The 23,995-nt window shown below is 51.0% G+C and overlaps 1 protein-coding gene across 11 annotated transcripts in view; it reads left to right on the top strand.

Annotated features, from left to right (window-relative positions):
- The window catches only part of KCNMA1 (potassium calcium-activated channel subfamily M alpha 1), a 719,040-nt gene that overhangs the window by 199,889 nt on the left and 495,156 nt on the right, over positions 1-23,995 (top strand). For all 11 annotated transcript variants that reach the window (XM_080687587.1, XM_080687584.1, XM_080687583.1 and 8 more), the window contains exon 2: positions 10,558-10,719. In XM_080687587.1, the coding sequence (XP_080543713.1) occupies positions 10,558-10,719 (162 nt within the window). The remainder of the gene's footprint in view (positions 1-10,557; positions 10,720-23,995) is intronic.

The raw sequence follows: 23,995 nt of genomic DNA, 5'->3' as shown, positions 1-23,995 counted from the left end.
AAAGGACAGTTTTCCCCTGGAGAGGAGTGTGGGCGGCTTTCCCTGGCACATACATTACATTGTGCTGCCGCATCTGTTTTCAAACTGCTTCCTGGAGCCGTGGCCCACACCTCAGGGACCACAGGACCAGAGGCCCGTGAACCATCCTCCCACCCAAACCCGATCCGCTTCCCGATTCACAGGTGGCAGTGGGCTTCCCTCCTTCTCCTGCTTCTCCCCTCCTGACCCTTCCACTGTCTCTCTCTCTAGCAAGCCCTTTCTGGAAGTGGGAACATTTCCAAATTGTCCTGGGCTGCTTTTCAGGAACCAGGAGAAGGTGGGAGAGAGGAAGGGCCCATCGCCTCTGATAAGATGAGCTGGTCGCTTGAGGATTTAAACTCGGCATCTTTGGGTAGCATTCGGGTGTTCCTCAACCATGTTCACATCCTTGTTTTGATTCAGTTTGCCTTTTTCTCCACTAACTTGAGTCATAAAAGTTAACGTGGCCATGACATGGAAATGTCTGCCTTCTTTTATGAAAATGAGGGTGGATTTCCTGGAGTTATCCATATCATAACTAAGTTTCCTTAGTTATCCATATCTAGTCTGTCTTGACTAGAAACCAGATTAGGCCTCCACTTTGGTGAAGTGGACAGAGATCAAGTTTGTTGTTTGGAAAATATGGATTCACAACCTGATCAGTTTGTTATTAGCTGATCAGAACTGGGGAAGTCGTTGTTTAAGGTCATACAAATGCATTGCCTGGCACTTAGCTGATAATAACTGCTATTAACTGAGCCCCACCAAAGGGCTTTGCATTCCTGCATCATCATGGTTGATTCTTACAGATGCTCGTGGAGGAAGGAAACAGGCTAGGAAGGAGTGACTTGCTTCCCACTCTTCTCGGGCCATCTCTTGGCCTCGTGGGGCTCTCCACAGCTTCTTGTGTTTCTGCCCTGAGTGGCCTTTGGCTCTTCCTTAACCAAGGAAGGGAATCGACCACACAAGTTCTAAGGCCTCTCACAGCTCTGACCTCAACAGATCTGTGACTGGGATTCATTTCATTTTTTAAAAACATTTTTTTTTAAGGGCCTTGAGTGCTCTCCTTGAAACCAGAAGTTGTACTAAATCACCTTTCCATGAAACGTAAGGCTCTTCCGACAAGGAAGGGGACTGGTATGGAGCTCACTGGACCTCAGTAAAGCCATGGTGCTAACCATGGATCTTCAGAAAGCCTTCGTGCCTCCGTTGTTCATCTTCAAAATGGGGATAATGGAGCCTAATGTGCAGTATTGAACAGGATTAACCAAGGTAACATAGGGCATTCAAGTTATTGCTCTACTGGAAAACAAATGTGCTATTTGTCTTCCAACCGGGCCGCTGTGATGGTTTCCTTGTCTGGGCGGTGCCTGAGCTGCTCTCCCCGGGCAGGTCAGGCTGCCCTGCAGACTAGCAGCAGAGCCATGGCATCTTTGCCAGTGAGCAGGCTGACACGGGCCCAGCCCAGGTCACTCTGGCTGAGGGAGCAGCGCTGAGGTCTCTGCTAGTCCCATTCTAAGTCTCTAAGGCCCTGATATGAACTCTGGATTGTCATTTTATGTTCCCGTTTCATTAAGCTGATTGAAGAAAAAGGAAATAATAATTTTGCAGAGGTGAGGTATTTTTTAAAAATATATTTTTACTGATTTCAGAGAGGAAGGGAGAGGGAGAGATAGAAACATCAATGATGAGAGAGAATCATTGATTGGCTGCCTCCTGCACGCCCCACACTGGGATTAAGCCCACAACCTGGACATATGCCCCAACCGGGAATTGAACAGTGACCTCCAGGTTCATAGGTTGATGCTCAACCACTGAGCCACACAGGCTGGGCAGATGTGAGGTATTAACTGAGATGTATGTTTTGGTTCTGAAAGTGTGGGGTTGACATTAATTTTGAGCAGCACATGTGGCCATTTGTGAACACCTCCCATGGATATTATGTCTAATGGGTCATTCCATTCCCAGGTTGGAACCCCGCCCCTAGGCCATTTCTCCAGCTCCCTGTCCATTCATGGCTATCCAGATTGAGATGTCTGTATTGCAGAGTTATTTAGAAGCCCATAGGGTGATTACTTCAGTGGCAGTAAGAAGCAGCATTTCATAAGGAGATCCCTTCTCTTCTTGTACTTTTTGCCTATCCCAAGGCAGTAAGGGACAGAAGAAAAACATGGCCTTCAGTCTCAGAATAGACTGGATTTAAATTTCAGCTCTGCCACTAACAAGATGAGTGACCTTGGAAATTACCAGACCTCTGTGGGCCTCATAGCAGTCCTACCTTTCAGACTTGTAAGATGGTGCTAAAGCACCAAGTAGAGAACGTGGCCCATCAGCGCACTGCCCTCCCTGAGCATTTTACACCGCCAGACATGTGTTAGTGAGGGACTTACACTTCAGACCTCAAGGTCAGGCCGGACAGAACCTTGGGGAGTGTTTGCACAGCCCCTTGAATTTGAGACAGGAAACCTGAGGCACAGCGATGGTAAGCGACTTGTTAAAGGTCAGCTGGCCTTTTCTGCTGTCACCTTTTTTCTCCCACAAAGACTGATGAAGGGCAGTTGTTCACACAGCTCAGGGAGCTCCTAGCAGGGAGAACCTTAGGAAGACTATGGGTGGAGCCCGTTTTCTCTGCTGCCCTGCTTGCCCCACCCCTGGGTGTCAGAGCCACCACCTCCTCCCTCCTCTCCCTTTGCAGAACTCTCTCATGAAAATCCCAGCTGGTGGTACCCACATTATGCTTTATTTGCTTGAGCTGCTTAAGGTAATCAGACTAATCCCTAATACGCAGGATTTTCGGTAGCTGGGAGGATCCCCTGGCTGGGCCACCTGGCCAGAATGTGCAAGGGGCTGCCAGGGCATTTCCTCTTGGCCTGTTTGGCAGGAGTGGGGATGGTGGAGGACCCTTCTCCAGCGTTTAGGCCCAGTGAAGACCTAGGGCAGAGGGACCAGGACAGTGGCCCACATGGAGGCACTGGAAGCCCCAGTGGTTTGTGGGTATTGAAGTTCAGGCATTTTTGTCTTAGGCCAGCTGTGCCACGGAATGTCATAACCATTGCCAGGAAGTAAAGCATCTTCTCAAAGCTGAACTGGGCCTATGGATTTGTACTGAATGGATTTCAAACTCTTCCCCCGCCCGCCCCCCTGCAGAAAACCCCTTCACGGAGAAATGGTTTAGCACAAACCTTCACTAGGTGGGAACTGTGCAGTGTAGATCAGTGCGGGAGCAGCCTCCCAGACCTGGGATGAGGAGCCAGTGTTTGAAGAACCGAGACAAGTCAGCCCAGAGCTCTCCACCTCCGCCATCCCTCTGATAGGAGAGCAAGGCTCTTCTGCTTGGTACTGAGCTCTGGGCAGCCGCATGTGGGGCTGCTGGGTCAGTTGTGACAGATGAGAGAGGGCAGGGAGAGGGGGATGGAATGAGGATGGGGGTTCCAGGCAGAAAGAAGAAATAACTCAGGAGCAGAATCTGTCAGTGCAGACTCAGGGGAAATGGCTTTCTGACAAAATAAGACACAAGAAGAGGACAGGTGGAGATTTCTTGGGTCCTTTTTCCCCCAACAGCCCCCTGGAAATCGAGCACCCAGGAATGTTCGGTGGTACCAAGGCCATAAAGTGGAGGGTCCAGGCATGGGCTTCCAGAGATGGAAGTGTTCCTGTTGGGCTCTTCTTTGCCCCAAAGGGATCAGGGGAGGCTGTTTCTAGTAGACTCTCAGGGCCACTGGGCCGAGAGGACAGGCGATACAGCCCCTGGGATGTGGGCAGCACCCAGGGGGCCTGCCTCTTCTCCTTGGCAGTGCTCAGCAAGAGGGCTTCACGGCCTGTCAACCTGGCCACATTCATTTCCAATTCGATGCTTTGCTCCAGGAAGGGTGATTTATGGTTCTGAGCTGGTTCTTGGCGGAGAAAGAAACAGTGATTCTCTGTCCTTGATGTAACCTCCCTCTCAAGGCCCGGGACCTTGAAGAAGGGCCTTTGTGGTACATGAGATACCCAGACTGCGTGGGGTGAATTGAGTGCCTAAGGTTTATGGTACTAAACCTTCCATGGGCACTTACAGCAGCCCGTCCTCCGCACACATTATCCCGTTTGCTCCTCCTGCTGTCCCCGGGAGGATGTCAGGACAGGTACTTGTCTCTTCTTGGTGTCAGACAGCTGGGTTTAAATTCCGGCTGAGCCTTCCTGAGCCAGCTACTTAACCCCCACGGCTGTTGAGTGAGCTCTTACCTGCCTCACAGTTACTGTGGTGCTACTCAGAAACGGCAGCCAGTGCTGTTATCATCACTACTTATTAATAATCACTCTATTCTAGGTGTTGTGCTTGCCAAGAGTTGACTTCCTATTGGCTGCAGGTCTCCTTCTTCCCTCCCTCTCTCCCTCCCTCCTCCCTCCTTGACTTTCACTAAGAGGTGTCAAGTGCTTACTCTGAGCTCATAACCTGTCAGTGTTAAGGACACAGCAGTGAACACCAGACAATTGTTTTCTCTCATTGAGTTTACTGGCAGTAAATGATAGTTAAAGTATGCAGCCTCCAGATGGTGGTATAAATGCTCTGAGGAGGCACAGAGCACGGATGGGGAGTGATCAGGGTGGGGTGGCTGTCATTTTCAATGGGGTGGGCAGGGAAGCACTCACTAATATGGTATCAATGCCCGAGCAAGGCGAGGGGGCAGCCACGTGACCATCTGGGCAGGAGGCGCAGCCAGTGCCATCAGCCTTGGTCGGGTGGGCCTGGTGCGTTCTGGCAGCACAGGGAGGCTGGTGTGGCTGGAGAGAGGGAGAGAGTGGGAGACTGGTGGGATGATGGCAGGAGTGGGACAGGTTGGGTTGGGAGGGTTGCACGGAGTGAAGTCTATGACGTGCTGTGATTGGGACGAGAAGGCCCAGGAGGGTGTCGGCACAGTAGTGACAGGATCTGATTTACAGTTTAAGGAGTAGCTTTCCTCCTGGATGATCAGTGCGGAAGCAACTTCCCAGACCTGGGATGAGGAGCCGGTGTTTGAAGAGCCGAGACAATTAAACCTGGGACAGACTTCCTATCTGGGGGCAGTCTCAGTAGGGAGCAGCGAGGGGGCTCTGGAATCCTCCTGGCTGCTGGCCCCGACCCCCCGCTGCAGTCACTCAGCAAGTGTGGTGCCCTGGGGGGCCTTGGCACCTGGCTTGGCCTCACAGATGTGGGTGGGAGCTTGCCCAGGGTGAGTGAGTCCAGCTGGGCAGGAGCAGGTGTGGTGGCTGCTCACAGGGAGGATGTGGCCAGCATGGTGGCCACCTGGCAGGATTGGCAATCCCAGCATCTTGTTGGGGTGCAGGGCAGTAAACAGATGGGTGAGAGTCTGTTGAACCATATGCTGTGTGAGGCCTGGCTTTGGGGTCTGGGACCCCTTTCTCCAGAGCAGCACTGCTTCCTGCTCAGAGCCAGGTGGCGGCAATGCCAGCGTTGCCCACCTTCACCAGGCAGTGGGCACTTCAGAAAGTGCTGGGTTTCCCCGTCCAGCTTACAAGGTTGCCCTCAGCACTTTCCACAGAAGAGGCTTCGCGAAATGAAGTGACTTGTTCAAGGACATGCAGAGAAGCTGGACCTGGAGTGGGTATCCTTCCGTCCTCAGAGCTCCTCCTCCACCCCACAAACCCCAAGTTCCTGCGTACTGGGTCTAATTCAGGAAGGACAGGGGTAGACAAGGCCCAGGTCTGAGGGTGGGGCTGTGGGGTCCTGGGATTACAATGGGCTGGCTCTCTGGTGCTGGATCAGGGCCGCTCCTACTGCTGGGGAAAGCTAGTCCTTCCAGAACAAGAAAGGCTGCTCCTGCTGTGGCCCCTGCACCCAAACCTGGGACCCGGCCAGGGGGCAGCCTCTGGCAGTCCTAGGAATTCCAGGCTGCAGGCTGCAGGCGGGAGCTGGTTGGGAGTGATGGCTTCTCTTGGGTAGACTTGGAGGAGGCTTCTCGCTGGGGAGGCAACAAGAGATAAGGGACAGAGTCAGCTGGGGGTCTCCGTCTTGGCTAGAGGGCTGCCTGGCTGGGTGGGGGACCCTGAGCATGGGGCTTCCCCACACTCTCTGCCTCCGGCCCTCAGTGGTCTCATCTCTAGAGTGAAGGAGGGTTGGCATCTGAAGGTGTTGCTGAGGTCCCTTCTCCAGCTTTAGTCTTTGACCTGGTGACTCAGAGGAAATGTCCAAACATCCAACAGATAGGCCCTTCCTATAGTGAGTACCGGTGACTGTGTTCGGTCAGGCCCTTGGCCACAGGTAACAGAGGACAGGAGAGGACCTCTATGGCCATGTCAACAGGAAGTCCCTAGGGCAAATGCTGCTAAAAAGAATGAGGAGAAGGCAAAAAAGTGGGTGAAACCATGTGCCTGGGTCCAGCCATGTGAGAGGCGGCCCATATGGACTGGAGTGAGGGAACTGCCGGCCAGCCTGCTCCCCAGTGTCCCCGGCCTCCTGCTCCGGCATCTTGCCCTGCTGCCCTCCTCACTGTCTGGGGCACTGAGATGAGATGCTGTCCCATGTTGTCCCCTGTGGCTCGTTTTACACAGACTCTGGTGGGAGAGAGGGCACGGCTGGAGGGAGGAGTGGCCTCCAAAACAAGACTGAGCCCCTTTCTCAAGGCGTAGCTACAGCAGGACTGTCACATTCCGGGATGTCACCCTGCCCCTCTCCCCTGTCGCCTCTTTCCTGTGCAGTGGGAAGTGGAGGTTTGGGGTCCAAGCACTGTCCTCCTGAGGCAGTGTCCTGGGGCCCAGCAGGTCACCTCTCTCTGGTCCTGTCTCCTCGTCCCCAGTGGAGCGTGGAGTCAGGAGGGATCTCAGGGGTCACTTGGTCCAGGGCTCACTTTGTGTGGGAACCGCTGACCTGGGAGTGCCACACAGCTCCTGCTGGAACCCCTCTAGAAGTCGGGGACCTTACATCCCAGGGGCCCATTACCTGGTGAAGGATCAAAGCCGTTAGAACCTACACGTTTACCCTCCGCTCTGGAAGTGTTTATTTTGGTTTCACTCTGGGCCAGTGAAGCCTGTAGGGATGCAGCTTCCACTGTACCCTCAGGGGCAACCAGTCCCATCAGTGGGCAGTGGGCACTCCATCTCGGCAGCTCTAACTGCTGCGTGCCAGACACCACGGCAAGCACTGGGCATTGTTTATCTCACGTAAGCTGTGCCACCACCTCAGTGGGTCGGCATGCCTGTCCCCTTTACACGGAGGAGGCCGAGGCTCTGGAGCTAACGTGCCCATGGTAGTCCGCTTGTCAGTGGTGGGTGGGCTCTCTGCTTCCCCTGAGATACCTGCCCTCAGTTGCCCTGTCTGTAAAATGGGGCTCATGCCACCTCCTGTTGGATTTATTATAAGCTCCCATCAGGATCATGCATAGAAAGCATCTAATTGGTAGCTGCTGACACCCAGCCTGGCTTGATGAGTGGTGGCCAGTCACTATTACAGTGGGCTCTGCGCCTTACCTCTCCTCCCCCCTGTGTGTCCCAGCCCCCTTCTCCTGAGCATGGGGTTACAGTCCCTGCTCCCTGTAAGTGATGCTTGGGCCAGAGTGAGGTCAGAGTGCAGAGGCCCTCTCCTCCAGGCCAGGAGCACAGCCTGGCCCGCTGGCACCAGGCTTTGTGGGGCTCTGGCCTCCTCGCTCCCTCTCCCTGCCACTCCCCCAGACCTGCCTCCCACCTGTGCAATTAAGCTCACAGCACCTAGTGTAAGCAAATAATAACAAGGGCATTATCTCCCTTTGGTCTGTGCTTTTCTTTGCCTATCATGAAGTAATTAGGTAATGAATGCATGTGAAACAATAGGTGAGAGGGCTGGCCAGAGAGTGGTATCTGCCATATAGGCTTGTGCTGTGAGTTATAATGGGCTGAAACCACTGTGACTGGAGAGGACTTCCTGCCCCCCACCCCACCCCAGCCCTTTTCATGTCGACTCCCTCCTCCAGGGTTGGCCTGGTGGCTGGAAGCCCACCCCCATGGGTTGAAGAGCAGAGAGCTAGCCCTTCAGTCACCCCCCCTCCCCCACAAGGTCAGAAATGTCCCTGGGAGACACTACTCAAGAGGAAACACAAAAGCCTCTGATTTGAGGGCCTTCTCCCTGCCCAGCTCCTCCCTGTCCACCCAGGCTCTCTGGTTCTGGAAGAAGCGGTGGTTCTGTGCTGGGAGCAGGGAGGGGCTGGGAAAGGGCTGGGTGTTCAGATGCAGGTCCTAGTTCAGATCAGAGCAGGGATGATCAAGCCATGCCAGGATGAACAGGAGCGGGGGTTCTCAAAGTGGGACACCCAGACCACAGCATCAGGATCACCTGGGAACTTGTCAGAAACACAGGTGTGGGGATGGGGCTCAGCATTCGGTTAACGAGTCCTCCAAGTGGTTCTGAATCCCCTCAAGTTTGAGAGCCACTGCTCGAGTGTCAGTGGCTGGAGGTGAAGCAGGAGGCTGTGGGAGTAATTAATTGAACGTGTATTAAGTGCCCGAGGGTGCTGTTTAATCCCCATCAATATTGTCCCATCTTGCAGGGCAGGTGCCACAGGGGTGGGGGAGCTGAATCTGCACCCTCAGTTACTAAGGCTGCCCCTGAATCTAGGGCTTCCTCCTCCAGGACACCCATCTGTGCAGAGTCTGCACATGGCTAACACTTGGGGTCCTACCAGGCCACTGAGCCTGGCCCTAGGTGGCTCAGGCACGGGGCTCCACAGATGTCAGCAGGTGGCCCCCAAATATACCACAGCCACTTCTGGCCCCCTCTTGGACTGTTCTAGCTCCGTGGGGCCCAGCTCACTAGGAAATAAAACATGAGCACCCCGTGTTGCTGGCGCTGTTTCTGTCTTCCCAGCTCTACAGCCAGGGTGGGGAGAGCAGGCCTTGGAGCAGCTTCCTGCCAGCCTGCGGGTCCCCAGGAGGATGACTCATCCATGCCTCCCAGCTCTCCTCTCCTCACTCTGCCCCACCCTTGCTTACTGCAGAAAAAGACATTTACCTCTGCCTTTGGTTTTCCCCCTCACTCCAATTCACAATGGTTTCCAGGGGCAGTTTGCATTCTAGTCTTTTAAATGATGAACATAATTTTGCTGGCATCTTTCAAAATATCTGTATTTACAAAAATAATTTCTCTGGGTATTTGAGTAAGGGGCTCAGCTCAGTTACATTTTAAATAAATAATGGATACATTTTAGTGTAAGTATGTCCATGCAATATTTGGGGACATACTTATGCTGAACATTTATTTGTTGTTTATCTGAAGTTCAAATTTCTTTGGGTGTCTTGTATTTTATTTGGCAACCCTAAGCCCAGGTTCCATAGTCAGTGAGGGGCTGATACTCATAACCCCTTTCTTTCTTTCTTTCTTTCTTTCTTTCTTTCTTTCTTTCTTTCTTTCTTTCTTTCTTTCTTTCTTTCTTTCTTTCTTCCTTCCTTCCTTCCTTCCTTCCTTCCTTCCTTCCTTCCTTCCTTCCTTCCTTCCTTCCTTCCTTCCCTCCCTCCCTCCCTCTCTCCCTCCCTCCATTCTTCCCTCCCTCCCTTTCTCCCTCCCTTTCTTTCTTTTATGTTTATTGAGCCAACTGTTTGCCAGGCACTCATTTAGGCATTCATGGTACAGCAGTTGGGGGAGGCAGACAGTACATGAAGTAAGTGAATTATAGAGTGTATTAGAGGTTTTGACGCTGTGGAGAAAAATAAAGCAGGACGGCTGTGCTATAGGAAGGCAGGGTTGTAATTTTAAAAGGGTAGCCAGAGAAGACCTTTATTTAAAAGGTGATATTTAAGCAAAGACTTGAGGGAGCAAGTTGTGACCCTTTGTGGGAGAAGAGTATTTGTGGGGAGAGAGGACACATTGCCTGCAAAAGAGTTCAGTTTAGGGCCCAGGGCGGGGCTCAGTTGTCTGAGGATGCCAGCCTTGTTTCCTCAAGCACATTTGAGGACATGAAGGGGAATTTATTGTCTCCTGTAAGTGAAAAGGTCTGGGGTGGATTTCAGGCACAGCTGGATTCAGGTGTTCAAATGATGACATCAGTATTTTATCACTTTTCTGCGCTGCCTTCATTCTCAAGGAAGGATTACCTTTCCTGCTTTTCCCAACAAAAGTCCTGGGCTGGAGTTGTATTGGGTTGGCGTGGGTCCTGTGACCATCCGTGGCCCAGTCACTGTTGCTGGGGGGATGGAATGATGTGATTGACCAGTGCCAGTTCTTGGAGCCAGTGTGGGTCTATCAGCCCCTTTTGAACCACACAGATGGAGATGAGGAAATGGGGGTTTCCTTAAGGAAAAGACTGGGCACTCTCGTAAGAAGGGCACGGAGGTTGGGCGGGTGGAGAGAGACCCCAGTCAAGACGCCTTTCCTCCTGAGCTGTACTGTCATTCTTTCTTTCACAAATATACTTTAAGAATAAATAAAAGTTTCTTTAAAAAAAAAGATTTTAAAAACTGATTAAAACCACAACCCATTCCTTCCTCCCTATCCCTGAACCTCCAAGCCAGTTCCTACCTGAACCGAGGACCCTTTGACCTTTTGAGGTTGGCCATCTTTTAAAATGTCTCAACCCTTGTTCTCTCTGTTGCCAGGAGGCCCAGAAGATTAACAATGGCTCCAGCCAGGCTGATGGCACTCTCAAGCCCGCGGACGAGAAAGAGGAGGTGGTGGCAGCCGAGGTCGGCTGGATGACCTCCGTGAAGGACTGGGCGGGGGTGATGATCTCTGCCCAGACACTGACCGGCCGAGTCCTGGTGAGTCCTTAACTCCCTCCTCACGCAAGGAGGCCTGCTGCCTGGTCCATGATCCCTTTGTTGACAGGGATGTGATGTTTCCCGGGGTCATCTCCAGGCCCCTGGCTATTGGGAGGTGGGGTGAACAGCGAGTGCTTGTTTCTGGTCCTAGAGGAGAGGCTGGGTTCATGCACATCTGAGCCCATGGTCTGCAGAATGGGCCATTGTCTGGGGGCACAGAGGGCCTGTTGGGGAGGGATTCAGGGCATTCTGAGTGTGTGTATGTGTGTGTGCACGTGTGTGTGTTTGCTGGCCTCCTGGGGATGTTGTTGTTGTCCTCTGACTGCTAAGAGTTTCTGCCCTCCTGCCTGTGGTATCTGGGTCCTGCCCATGGGGGAGACCCTCACTCACGCTGATGAAACTCACTGGCAGCCACCTAGATCATTGCTCCTGTGACCGTTTCCTGACGAGGCTGTCTCCTGCCCCGTTTGCAGCCAGGGCCCATCCTGCCCCCTCTCCGCGCATTTCCTGCTTTCTCTCTGATCTGCATGTATGGAGCGTGGCTTCACTGACTGGCCTCATGACCTCTGGTTCTTAGCAAGGATCATAGGTGGGACAAGCCTGTAGTGACCAATCAGCCCAGTTTGCCTGGGAATGAGGGGGACCTTGGACATGGATCTTTCAGGGCAAAGGCAAGAAAAGTCCCAGACAAACAAACACAAATTGGTCACTGGCCAGGCCATGCTCCAGACACATGTGGGCCCTTCCTCGGGGTAGCCCTGCCCACTGGCTTTCCTGGGTCTGCTCTGGGTCAGGAGTTTCGCTGAGAAGGATTGCATTCCAAATAATTTCTTCTTATAATTCTGGAAGCTGTTTTATATGGGCTGCCCTTCCTGGCCCTGAGACTGGGGCTTGGTCACAAGTCACTTGGCTCCTAGACAGAGTGAGTGGGGATGTCCTGACAGCCGTGTGGATTGAAGATTAGTCAGGGATGCTTGAAAGTGGATGGTATCTCCCCTGACATTTCATGGCAAAAACTCAGCGAGGAGGTAACTGCAGATGTAGGGAGGTGGTGAACATGTCACCTGTCGAATCCTTCTTGGGGAGAACTCTACTTCCTGTTTGGGAAGAATACTTGCAAACAGCTTGAGGGAAGGAGTAAGACACCGAATGCCATGCCTGAGTGACAAAGGTGGTGGCCAAGCAGCCTTCAGGGTGGACGGGGCTCTGCTATCTGAGGGACCCCTCATGAGCTGAACCTTCTAAGGGTCTGGATGTGAAACCGTGGCTGATGTCAATTGGTAGCAAAACAAAAAGGAGAGAGATTTAAAGCTGGGATTTTGGAGAAAAGAGGAGAGAGAAACGAGCGAGGCAGTTGCTGCATGGAGGAAGATAGAGAGGGCGCGATCCAGGAAAAACTGGCCGCACTGGGTGTCTGATGAGGTCCTGAAGGTGGCATGGCTGTGGGCTGTGCTCTATAATCACCACCCTTGTCTCCCTCCACCCCTGCCCAACTTTCCAGTTGTCTCCATTGCTCTCTCATGCTTGTATGTGAGTAGATTCTATGGGTGAAAGGTAAAGACGTTGAATTCTGGGTCTGGGCATGGATGTGGGACGACATGGAGGCAGTGCCTTCTAGGTGTCTGGTGCTGATGGTGGATGAGGAGCAGCAGACAGTTCGGTCACACAGATGTGCAGCACCCACAGCTTCCAGGTGTTCTTGCAGACAGTTCTGGTCATCTTCATCAGCATCAGCCAGCAGTTACGGAGCATGGACTCTGGGTGTTTCTTTCAACCCCGTGGAGAGCAAGCACTGATTCGGCTCCCATTGTGGATGGGAGTTACTGACGGGATGTCTGGAGGAGACATGCTAGGAGGGTTGCGGGAGTGCGTGTTGGGGTGGGGGAGCCGAGTATGGAGAATTGGGAGGATCAAGAAGGCTGTCATAGGGAGGGAAACCTTTGAGCTGAAACTTCCACTTCAAGATGCACCAAGCACACACTTGTGATAGAAAAAATAAAAATGTACGTGAGCTTGAAAACAAGAAGGGGCTGCTTAGTGGGCCTGAAGCTGAGAATACCGAATAAAACAGAGAGCATTTGAGCTGAGCTTTGAAATGTGAGTTAGGATCTTGAACATCAAAGCAGAGAGGAGGAGCGCAGGAGCAGGGAAGGGGGCTGCATTGGTGGAAGGAGGCCGGGTGGGCTGCAAACACAAAGGCCCCTGAGGGGAAGTGAGCCTGGGAGGTGGGCTGGGGACAGCTTGTCCATGCTTCAAATGCCAAGCAGAAGAATTTGGACGGAATTATGTAGGAAAGGAGATTTTGAGGGAAGGGTATCATGGTTGGTGGTTGTGCAGAGAGAGCTAGTGGACAAATAGAGATGGAATTGGGGAGGCAGGAGCTCAGAGGTGGGGGGTCAGTTGGGATCGTGAGCTCCCGGCTCAGTGACTGGACTCAGCGGACTGACCTGGAGAGGCAAGGCCTGAACTGACACAAACCCGTGAAGGCAGGAAGGTGGGTGTGGGGGACATTGTAGAAGGGGAATCACAAGTCAAGTGCACCCAGCATTCACTTGGATACTACCACTGACTGTTTCAGGAGCGACTTGTAAGCTGGGCAAATGCGAGACCCTGTACGTTATGATCAGAATTTGAAGGGTAAGGACCTTGTAGTTTTTGTGTCTCCCATTTTGTGGTGTTGAACAGGTTCATTATAAGGAAACAAGCAAGCCAGGCTTAGCAGTGAGTTTATTTCCATTTTATAGTGGAGAAAAGCAAGGCACAGGAAAAGCAACGACCTGCCGAGAATATCGGCCTCCCGGCCGGTGCGCACAGGCCTCGGACTCCCTGTGTGGTGCCCTTTCTGTGTCATTACTTCCGAGTTGAAGATAATGCCTCTTCTTCTCTAAGCCACTGCCAGCTGTCGCTTTGGCTGCGACATTTTGACTTTCCTGTCTCTGAGCCAATTAGGTCCTAAGGCTACTTGGCGGGATTCTCTTCACATTTGTGTGGCCATGCACAGTCTGCCCAGGCCTCCTTGCCCAGGAAGCCAGCTGCTCTCTGAAGGTCTCCTTGGAGAAAATCCTGTCCAGGCTGCTCTGGCGCCCTGAGAGTGAGCGAGCAGGTCCATGCACCGAGAGCTGTCACCTCAGTCCAGAGGAGGCCTGCCCTCGGGGAGAGGCATGTCCTTGCTCTGAGCAAGGAAATTCACAGGGAAGTCTCAGTGCGCAGAGAAAGCAGCTCTGCCCATTCAAAACCCAGGCTGTATTTGTCTTGAGCTGTCTGCATGTTATCCTTCCAACAACAGGACTAAAGTAAGACTAGACACCAGCTGTTCAGTTTCCCTTTTCAATTTAAAAAAAAGATTCGTTTTTATTTATTTATTTTTATTTTTATTTTTTTATTTTTATTTTTTTATTTTTATTTTTTTAGAGAGAGAGAAAGGAGAAGGGAGAGATAGAAACATCTATTGTTTGCCTCCTGCACGTCCCCACACTGGAGATTGAGCCTGCAACCCAGGCATGTGCCCTGACCCGGAATTGAACCTGTGACCTCTTGGTACATGGGATAATGCTCAATCCACTGAGCAACACGGTCTGAGCTCCCTTTTCAATTTTTAATTTGTGTTTCTTGATGCTGGCTGAGAGGCTTAGCCTCCACATCTGGGCCCTTTTTTTCACCTGTCTCATTGTCACAGGTGAGAAAGTCTCAAAGCTGGGGCATTGTGGGTAAGGCCCAACTGGCGAGGGATTTGACAGGACAACCTCAGCATATCTGTAGACTCCCCTTTTGTCTGGGATCTCAGGGGAGCACATTGTTTATTCAGTAAGGACTTGTTTTTCACCAGACACTGTTCTAGGCACTGGGCATAAAGTATGGAGCAAGAGGGTGCGAATTATTTATAATGATAAACTAGAGCTCAATGTGCAAAATGACTAATGAGCATCTCCATTCATCAGTGCTTTTTATTTATTTAAGATATTGACTTAAAATACCGTTTTCATTGATTTTAGAGAGAGAGAGGCAGAGGGAGAGAGAGAGAAAGAGAAACATTGATGAGAGAGAACCATCCATCAACTGCCTCCTGCACGTTCCCCCACTGGGGATTGAGCCCCTAACTGGTCATGTGCCCTGACTGGGAATTGAACCAGCGATTTCTTGGTGCATGGGATGATGCTCGACCAACTGAGTCACACTGGCCAGGGCTCACCAGTGCTTTTTAGAGTGAACACCTGGAGCTTCATCATCAAAGTGGTACAAATTCCTTGACCAGGTCTCCAAATAGCCTGTCTTTGCCTTGTCTCTCCCTTGATACTCACGCTTCAGTCTCACAAAAACAGCAAGACTGGGCAGAGCCTTCTCTTGGAGCTGAGGGTCCGCATCCAAGTGAACACCAGGCTGCAAAGGTTACCGCTTCCTTTATTGTTTCTTTAATTAAAAATATTTATTTTCTAAATTATTTTCTGAATCTAAAAGTGGCACATGCTTGTTTCAAACTATTGCAACATACTGGAAGAATTGCTGATACAGTCCCCTCTGGGATTTGAGGAGGCCTGCACAGTGTAGCAGAGAATGAATCAGGATGCCTCCCGGCCGCTTGGGCATGGTTGAGGACTTTGTTCACTACATGGCATGTTATCCTTTCTGTGTGCACACTAGGGGTAGGTAGCTCTTTCTTCCAGGGTTTGCTGTGGTCCTCCTGACAAGCCTCGAGTGAACGGTTTAAATTGGGAGAGGGATCATGGCTCTCTTTCTTTGTCCTGGCTGCTTGGAGCCAAGTTAGTGGCCCATTTAAAATAGTTTCAGAGTTTGCTTTCTGTGTATTCACAAGCCCCGGCTTCATCCCTGTGTTTCTCCTCTCAGTTTCCCTTTATCCTGATAGCCTCACTCTTCTATTGAACTTTCCATGTCTGTGGGTATGTGCTCCATACAGTCTTGTGAGCAAATGGAAATCCTCCTAGGAGTAAGGCAGTGCTTATAGATAAAGAAGGCAAGAAGCACACCGAGCCAGCCTGCATGTTCGGTTGTACTTTAGAGAAAGATAAGGCGAAATCAATGTTAGTGATAGTGTAGTTCGGGGTTGGGAAGTTTTTCTGTAAAAGGGCCGGATAGTGAGTATTTCAGGCTTTGCACACTGTAGGGATTCTGACACAACTACTCAACTCTGCCTTTGTGTTTTGAAAGCAGCCACCAATAATACATGGGAAGGACTGTGATCCAATTCAGGCTTATTCACAAAAACAGGGGGCGGGCCAGAGTTATTTCATGGGCCAGAGTTTGCTGACTTTTGGTCTACTTCATCTCCTTATTTTATAAATAAAGAAATTGAGCCTGACCGGCGTGGCTCAATGGTTGAGCATTGACCTATGAACCAGGACGTCCCGCTTCAATTCTCAATCAGGCCACATGCCTGGATTGTAGGCTCAATGCCCAGTGGGGGGTATGCAGGAGGCCGCCGATCAATGATTCTCTCTCTTCATTGATGTTTCTATCTCTCTCCCCCTCTCCCTTCCTCTCTGAAATCAATAAAAATATATTAAAAAATAACATAGCATTGTATTATTTTTTAAAAAAGACATTGAAAGTGAGAAATTGAAAGAAAGTCCTTAGGAAGGAATTTTCTATGATAAGATAGCACAAGAGTGATAGTACCAGAGAGCCCATTTGTGATGGGGATGTTATAGACACACAGATACACACACTCACACCATCCATGTTAGTACATTGCTTCTGAATATTCATATTAATTCCACGCGGATCTCAGAGTGACTGTCTCCCTAGGAAAACTGGCTTGTGGCCAAGCATGACTTCACCTCGAAGTGTCGGCAGCGTCTACACTGCCTGGGCTGCAGCTCGGCCCTGCTCCTTCCTGATTTGGTGTTTTGTTCTCTTCCAAGACTGGTCTTGCTAATACCTGAGCAAAGATGGAGACTTTAAAATTGTTCTTTTGGTTATTTTCCCCACATTTCCGTGGTACTATACTACATTTGAATATTTCTCCAGGATGCATCCACATGTAATCCGTGCACTGAAAATATATGCTACTTGCTCTACCTTGTGCAGGATGACTAGCTGAAGTAAGGAGGAAGAAAAATGCCAGTCTTTTCCTTTATCTTCCTAAAGTTGCCGCATGTGTGGCGTTTCACATTGACGTTATATACGTAGCCTGGCTATTCTATCATATCTCCCAGGCCCCAAAGAAAATATGTATCAAATACACCTTTCAAATAGAAATAATCCTGTTGGTTTCATAGAGTTAACCAGAGGCGCTCACTGCTGAGCTGTTTGCCCATGAAATGGGAGCAGTCGGGCAAAGTGGAGGTGCACGGGGCCTACGCTTAATCGAATAGGTGACATCCATCGCCATCGTTTCTCCCTTTGGGTGGCTGATGGTGCCGGTGACGTTTCTCATCGGCACCCCCTGCTTTTCTGCTTCATGGTTCCTGGTGGCCAGTTCACACACAGCTCACGCTCCTATCTTCCTTTCTCTTCCTCTCATCTAGGCTCCACTCCCTTTTTTTTTTTTCTTTCTTTACATTTCAAACACATCTGCATGAGTTTTTTTATATCACCTACAAAGCCCTATGTGGCAGAAAGACTAGCGGCCTCACAGGCATGTATTTCTACTACGAATGCCCCATAATGAACAGGTAGATCCCGCTCTCTGCACAGTTGGGAGTAAATTGAGATTTTGCTTGAGTGTGTGTGTTTTTTTAACTCCCCTAAGCAAGACTTCTTTTAAAGGAAACATAGGGTTATTCTCTTTCAGTACTTAATAATACCTTAATTTTATCCTGTGCATAAATAGACTTTATAAGACAAAGAAGGTAAGCTTTTTAAATAAAATTATTAAACATGAGATTTTGTCTCCATCTGATGAAAGAAGCACTACATTTGTTACTTGTGAGCCAACATCACTGGGTGAGAGAACACGAGTTGGAGAAGTCCCTGGATCCAGCAGGCACCACGATCGGTCGTGAGCTGCCTGTCCCTGAAGAGGGTCAGAGAGAGGCAGGATCCCCTTGGGTGGCACTGTTGGTCAGACTTCCTCCTATTGCTCTCATTAGGTTCTACAGAAACTAGATCTAGGAGATGTTCCAGGATAGGAGTGGTTCCCTGGAACTCGGACAGACTATTTCTCATCGCCTGTTTGAGATTGCCAATGTGTATCAGCACGTAAGTCTCGAAGGAGCCCTACAGGAAAGAAGCAGAAAGGCGTCCTTTCCCCAGCATTCCCCATGCCTGTTTCGCCATGGAGCTCTTTCCCGTGAAATACCCGTGGGCATCACAGAGGACACACTTGGGGAAACATTGGACCAGGGATCGCCAACTGTGGCCCGGGGCCCAATGCTGGCTGACTGCCTCTTTTGTAGGCCCCACGGCTAAGGATGGGTTTTACATTTTAAAGTGGTTTTTAAAAGAATCAGAAGAAGAATATTTTGTGACTTGTGAAAATTATTTGAAATTCAATTCAAATCTCAGCGTTCATAAACAGAGTTTTATTGGGAGGCGGCCATGCTCACTCACATATTTCTGTAGCTGCCTTTGCAATGCACTGCAACAGCAGAATTGAGTAGCATCCACAGAGTCTGAAATATCCACCAGCCTGAAATAGGTACTGTCTGGCCCTGTACAGAAGTTTGCCAACCCCTGAACTAAGTCAGCAAGTTCTGCTCTGTGACTGTCACTGTCCCTCTCTGAGCGGTCAGTGGGACTGCTCCACAGTTCCTCATGGCGCAAGGAAAGGCTGAGTAAGATGTACCATCTACCCCCTTTTCATAGAGACCTCCATAAGCTCAACTAAATGATGCAGAGCCCAGAGGCAGGGAGGGGGCCCCCCGGGTTCCACAGCAGGTTCTCCACTGGCTCAGCATAGATTTCCCCTCCCATAGTCAGTGGAATGTGTGTGGAAATTCTGTAGCAGGCCTCTCCCTAAGTCTCCCCCTCTGCCGCCTGCATCCCCCGGGTTCAGTGCACCCCAAGCCCCACCTGGCAGCCCAGCGTCTAGTCCAGGCGTCCTCAAACTACAGCCCTCGGGCCACATGCGGCCCGCCGAGGACATTTATCCGGCCCGCTGGGTGCCGCTGCCTGTCCTACTTAGCAGCCGACTCGTCCCGGGCCCGCAGTGCGCATAGGAATTTGTTCATAGTTGTTGTTTTTTTAAACTATAGTCCGGCCCTCTAATGGTCTGAGGGACAGTGAACTGGCCCCCTGTTTAAAAAGTTTGAGGACCCCTGGTCTAGTTCCTACCACGGCGAGCGCCCACTGTAGGCCTGCAGGCGGGGCGTCAGCTGCTCTGGCTGCTGGTTTGTGTCTGCCTGCAGGTCATGTGCTGTGTGCTGGCCTCTCCAGAGCCTTCTGTAAAGAGCAGCTGTTAATTTACTAGCTGGTGCTTTGGCTTCTCTGACCTCCCCTGCAAAAATGAAGGACAGTTTCAATAATCTGTCCTCGACAGCTCTGGAGAAAGGAAGAGCCGCTTGTTGCCTTCCTTCTCTGGGGTTTCCGGGTGGGGGGATTGTCCTTCCACCTCACCTCCTGTCTGTTCACCCACTTATATCCATGCATCCATCCATCCAATCCACAGACTTTTGTTGCTGTTCCCCAGCACACAGATGGAATGTAGCGCCCAGTCGGTGGGTGCTGATAAGTAAGGCAGGACACTTTGGTATCTGGTGTCCCTAGCCAGGCGTCTTGCCTCTGTCCCCTCTGGTTCAGCTTCTCTTTTGGGGCTGGGAGTTAGGCATCCCGCCCCTTTGCTGACCCAAATCCAGCCCCTTTTTAGCTGGGCTCCTATACTCTTTTGATCTGTGTCTCTTTCTCATTTGATTGGGACCATGAGGAGGTTAGGTCAAGTACTTAGCATCCCAAGTGTCCAGCTCCTGCCTTTCCTCTCTCTCTGGGTCATGCATCCTTGGGATGCCGTGGCCTTGGGGGATGGAGGGCTGCTCTGTGTGGGGCAATAGGGTGGTTTGAACTCAGCTTCTGCAGTAGCCCCAGCTCCACCACTCTCTAGGGCTTTTACCCTGGGCTGTCGCTGCATATTCTGGTGCCTCAGTTTCCTTGTCTGTTCAATGAGCGTAATAACAGTCCCAGCCTCTTAGTGTTGTTTTGAGGATTTGCAGCATCAATGGATGTAAACTGTCTAGAATATTGCCTCTTTCATGGTTAGTGATGAATAAGCATTAGTTATTACTATTTTTGTTATAGTTATGTGGGCCCAGTCACCATGTCATGGAGGAAATGGGCTGGTCTGGGGATGCAGGGGTGAGTGGAGCATACATCCTTTCCTGCCACAGAGATGGAACCACCCCCAGGCCTCACCACATTCAGACATCCCCTCAGATGGCCAGCTGGCTCTGGCATGGCCGCTGGAAAGGGGTCTGAGTGTCCCAGGCCCTGCTTTGGGTCTAGCCAGCTGTTGATCTTTGCTCCATGCACACAATTCAGGCCCTGTCACTTTTGCAGCTGGCTCATGGCAGCGTGACTCAACATTGTCAAGTCCGCCAGGAAATTCTCACTTCATATAGCCTTCCCCAGCTGGCAGGGGGCCAGTGGGAGGGCTGGAGTCTCCCTGGGAGCTGTGCATTGTAGGCAGTGTGTCACAGGAAACGCCTTGGCAGGATGACAGATGAGTCTGCGGAAAGAGGGTCAAGTGCGCTCACTGTGGTCCCCGTGTCCTGTCCTCCCTGGGTGTGGGGCGAGGCGGACAAACACAGGGCTGGTGTCAGAAGGCTTGTCATAAGACTATGTGGGGAGGTGTCTTTAACATTCGTTTTGGCTGGCAGCAACCTCATACCCAGCTGATGGATGCAAGGAAGTGTGTTACGTCACCATAAGATAAGGACACAGATCCTACTGCCCGTGCAAGGCATCTCTGAGACCTTCATCATCCCTTCAAACATTTCTGAGGTACCTGCTTGGTGTCAGATGATATTCAAGGCATTGGACACATGTTGGTCTTTCCAGTGAAATCTGCATAGAGAGTTGACAGCAAAAATGTTATGCTTGTATTTTGCTACAATGCTTTTGGGTGGCAAGATATTTGAAGTGGCCTATCCCTCAGTCCTTGGATGGTGCTGGGAGTCCACTCTTCCAGTCCTGATCTATATTCTGGACCCGGGTCTGTGCTAATGTGTTCATATAACTAAGGTTGAACCCCTCCCTTTCTCCCTCCCTTCCTCCCTCCCTTCCTCCCTCCCTTCCTCCCTCCCTTCCTCCCTCCCTCCCTCCCAAGCAATAAAAGCTGGCACCCCCTGGAGGCTCTGTAGGAATTGGAGCCTGCCATCTTTGGCTGGGAGAGTTTTCTCACCCAGCTTCCCCCCCACAGCCTTCAGAGGATGCAATTAGCCCCTATTTGCCAGAACATAGCCTAGTGGATTGAGACTCTCCTCAGGGCCTGCATTTCAGCTGAGGAAGTTTGTTTAGCAGGGAGACTCAAAAATAGCCATGACGATGATGACAAAGTCGCCAGCCATTGTCGGCACCGGAGCACGTGCTCGGAAAGTCACACTTGGGACCACACGCAAGCTGAGCTTCCCAGTTTAGTTCAGTGGGCTATGTTTAGGAGCAGGCAGACTGCCTCGTGCCTGCAGCCCCAAGCAGCCCAGTCTGGAGCACTGGGAGCCCCATTTTTAGGGTCTCGGGCCAGAAAGAGGCCTTCTCCTTCTTCTTCTTCTTCTTCTTCTGCTTCTGCTTCTGCTTCTGCTTCTGCTTCTGCTTCTGCTTCTGCTTCTGCTTCTGCTTCTGCTTCTTCTTCAGAAAAACGATTACTTCAGGGGAATGACAACAACAGAAATCCACCCTTTGTCCTAAAAATTTTATTGCAAAAAATGTTCTCTAGTGTTTGCTTGGTGAGGAAACTAGGACAGGGCAGTTGCTGCTCTGCCTCTCTTAAGGAATTAGGGCACTCGGAGGCTCAATTAGAGGCACCCAGCCTCTTAAGCACCAGGCCATCTTTTTGTCCATCCAGTTAATTTTAGTGCAGAAAATTGGCCTGGCGCTAACATGGAAGGTATGGCAGTGCTTGGAAGCCAGCTTACAGGCCTGCGGGGACACACATCTTTCTCTAGGGCAGTGGTCGGCAAACTCATTAGTCAACAGAGCCAAATATCAACAGTACAACAATTGAAATTTCTTTTGAGAGCCAAATTTTTTAAACTTAAACTTCTTCTAACGCTACTTCTTCAAAATAGACTCGCCCAGGCCGTGGTATTTTGTGGAAGAGCCACACTCAAGGGGCCAAAGAGCCGCATGTGGCTTGGGAGCCGCAGTTTGCTGACCACACCTCTAGGGCATTGCAGGTTCCCCTTAGGCGGTGTGGGCCTGCTCCCTGGGCCAGCAGACCTCTGGGCCTTCCTTGCTTATTGAAGGTGGGTTAATCTAGAAAGTGGATGAATGGGGTGCACTGGTTTCTTGCACCTGGGAAGAATCCAGGATCCAGTGGATTAATCCAGATGGTTTACTGCTTTCACCTTCCTAGAACTGTTCACAGGCTCTTTAGCAGAGATGCCGAATTCTGACCTTTTCCCATTTCTCTTTTTAGTCTCCTTTTTCTTTTCATTTCTTTCTGTGGCTGTTGGTGAAGCGATTTCCTAAGGGAAACGGGGAACAGCTCATTGAAAAGGAGAGAGGGAAAAAAGACCCTGTTTGCACACCGCCCGCCCGTCCTCAAACTCAGGCTTTGCTTACACTAAAAATAGCTTGAAACGGAGGCCGCATCATAAAAAGGCAGTTTCAGAGGCAGAGGCTGCTGGCCCCCTGGCTGCCAAGGGGCCTTTAGCCTCTGTGCCCGACTGGTGCAGGAAGGTGTGGGGCTAGGAGTCCCGGCAGGAGGGGTCCGGACCACTCTCTCTGTGGCCTGCTGGGTCTCTCTGGAGTTAATTACATCAGCTGGGCACTCACAGAGCTGGTGCCTGGGCTTACGCCCCAGGGGTGAAAAATAACTTCCCGCAAAGGAAAGCTGCTGTTTTCAGGAACTGCTTAATCCCACGGGCACCTGTGTGGGCTCCCAGGGCAGCTGCCAGGAGGCCATTGCCTCCCTCTGAGGCACGAGGCAGGCAGCTTGGTTTCTTGGCCACCTTAGATCTCCAGAAGAAAGATTAGATCCCCAGAAAGAGGAAAACAACTTGCTCACCTGGGTTCATGCCACGTGCCTCTCTTGGCCTTGGGGATTGGTGACGGCTTTTGAGGTCAACTTGGGATGTGAGAATAGAAATGCCAGTCACTGTCACTGAGGGACAGTGGTCATTAGAAAACTGGGTTCTTTTTAAAAAAACATTTATTATTTATTTATTTATTTTTTAGAGAGAGAGGAAGGGAGAGAGAGAGAGAGAGAGAGAGAGAGAGAGAGAGAGAGAGAGAGAGAGAAACATCAGTCCTCCTACACGCACCCCAACTGGGGATAGAACCGGAAACTTGGGTGTGTGTCCTGACCATGAATTGAACCGGCGACCATTTGGTGCACGGGATGATGCTCAGCCAACTGAGCCACACCGGCCAGGGCAGAAAACTGGGTTCTAATTGTGGTTCTGCAGACCCACCGTGCACTTGGCACTGTGCTAGGCACTAGGAAAGCTGCAAAAGGGGGAAGAATAGTCTTTTTTTTTTTTTTTTCCAGCTGCTGGAGACCAGGGGTGTCTGTGCCTGGCCTCCCATGGCCTAGCATTCCATTCGGAATATAATCTCAAATTCTCCCTGTGTGATAGAACCCCTGCCGCTCACTCCCTCCTACTATTCTTTTCCTTCCAGACTCATTTCCAGGTGGATTACAGTCTACAGAGAAGGGAAGCATCAGGTAGTGGGAGCAGGGCCTGTGACCATAGAGTGGGGTGGGAGGAAGGATGCCTTGGGAGGAAGGCCCAGGTCCTCCCGGGGAGGAGCTGGTTTCTTTTAAACCATGTCAGTCTTGAATTCCCCTCCTTGAGCCATCTCCAAACAGTTGAGGATCTTTGAAGAAGTCACATTGGTAACCCCACTAGCACCAACACAACCTTAGGAGCCCCCTTTGTGATTGAGCAGCCTCTGCCTGGGGAGCCCTGGGGGAGAGATGCCTGTCCTTGGCTGTTTGTGTTGCTCTGTCAGGACAGCGGCTGAAGCAAGTTGTCTGGTCCCTAAAAGTCCATGCTCTCCCGGAGGAAGAAGTGGCTTCTTCTCTGTGTACCTGTAAACAGTTCATAAGAGGCACATTTCTTTAAAATCATGACGGGCAGAGGCACCCAGGAGGGGCTGAGGGAAGGGAACACTTCTGTGATGGAAGCTGGGTTTTATTTCTGGAGCAAGGTACCCAGGGGGCTGGTGG

The sequence above is a fragment of the Plecotus auritus genome (genome assembly GCF_963455305.1).
Source record: "Plecotus auritus genome assembly, chromosome: 9".
NCBI classification, from domain to species: Eukaryota; Metazoa; Chordata; class Mammalia; order Chiroptera; family Vespertilionidae; genus Plecotus; species Plecotus auritus.
The sequence above is the reverse complement of the archived record's forward strand: the minus strand, read 5'-3'. Positions and strand labels throughout refer to the sequence as shown.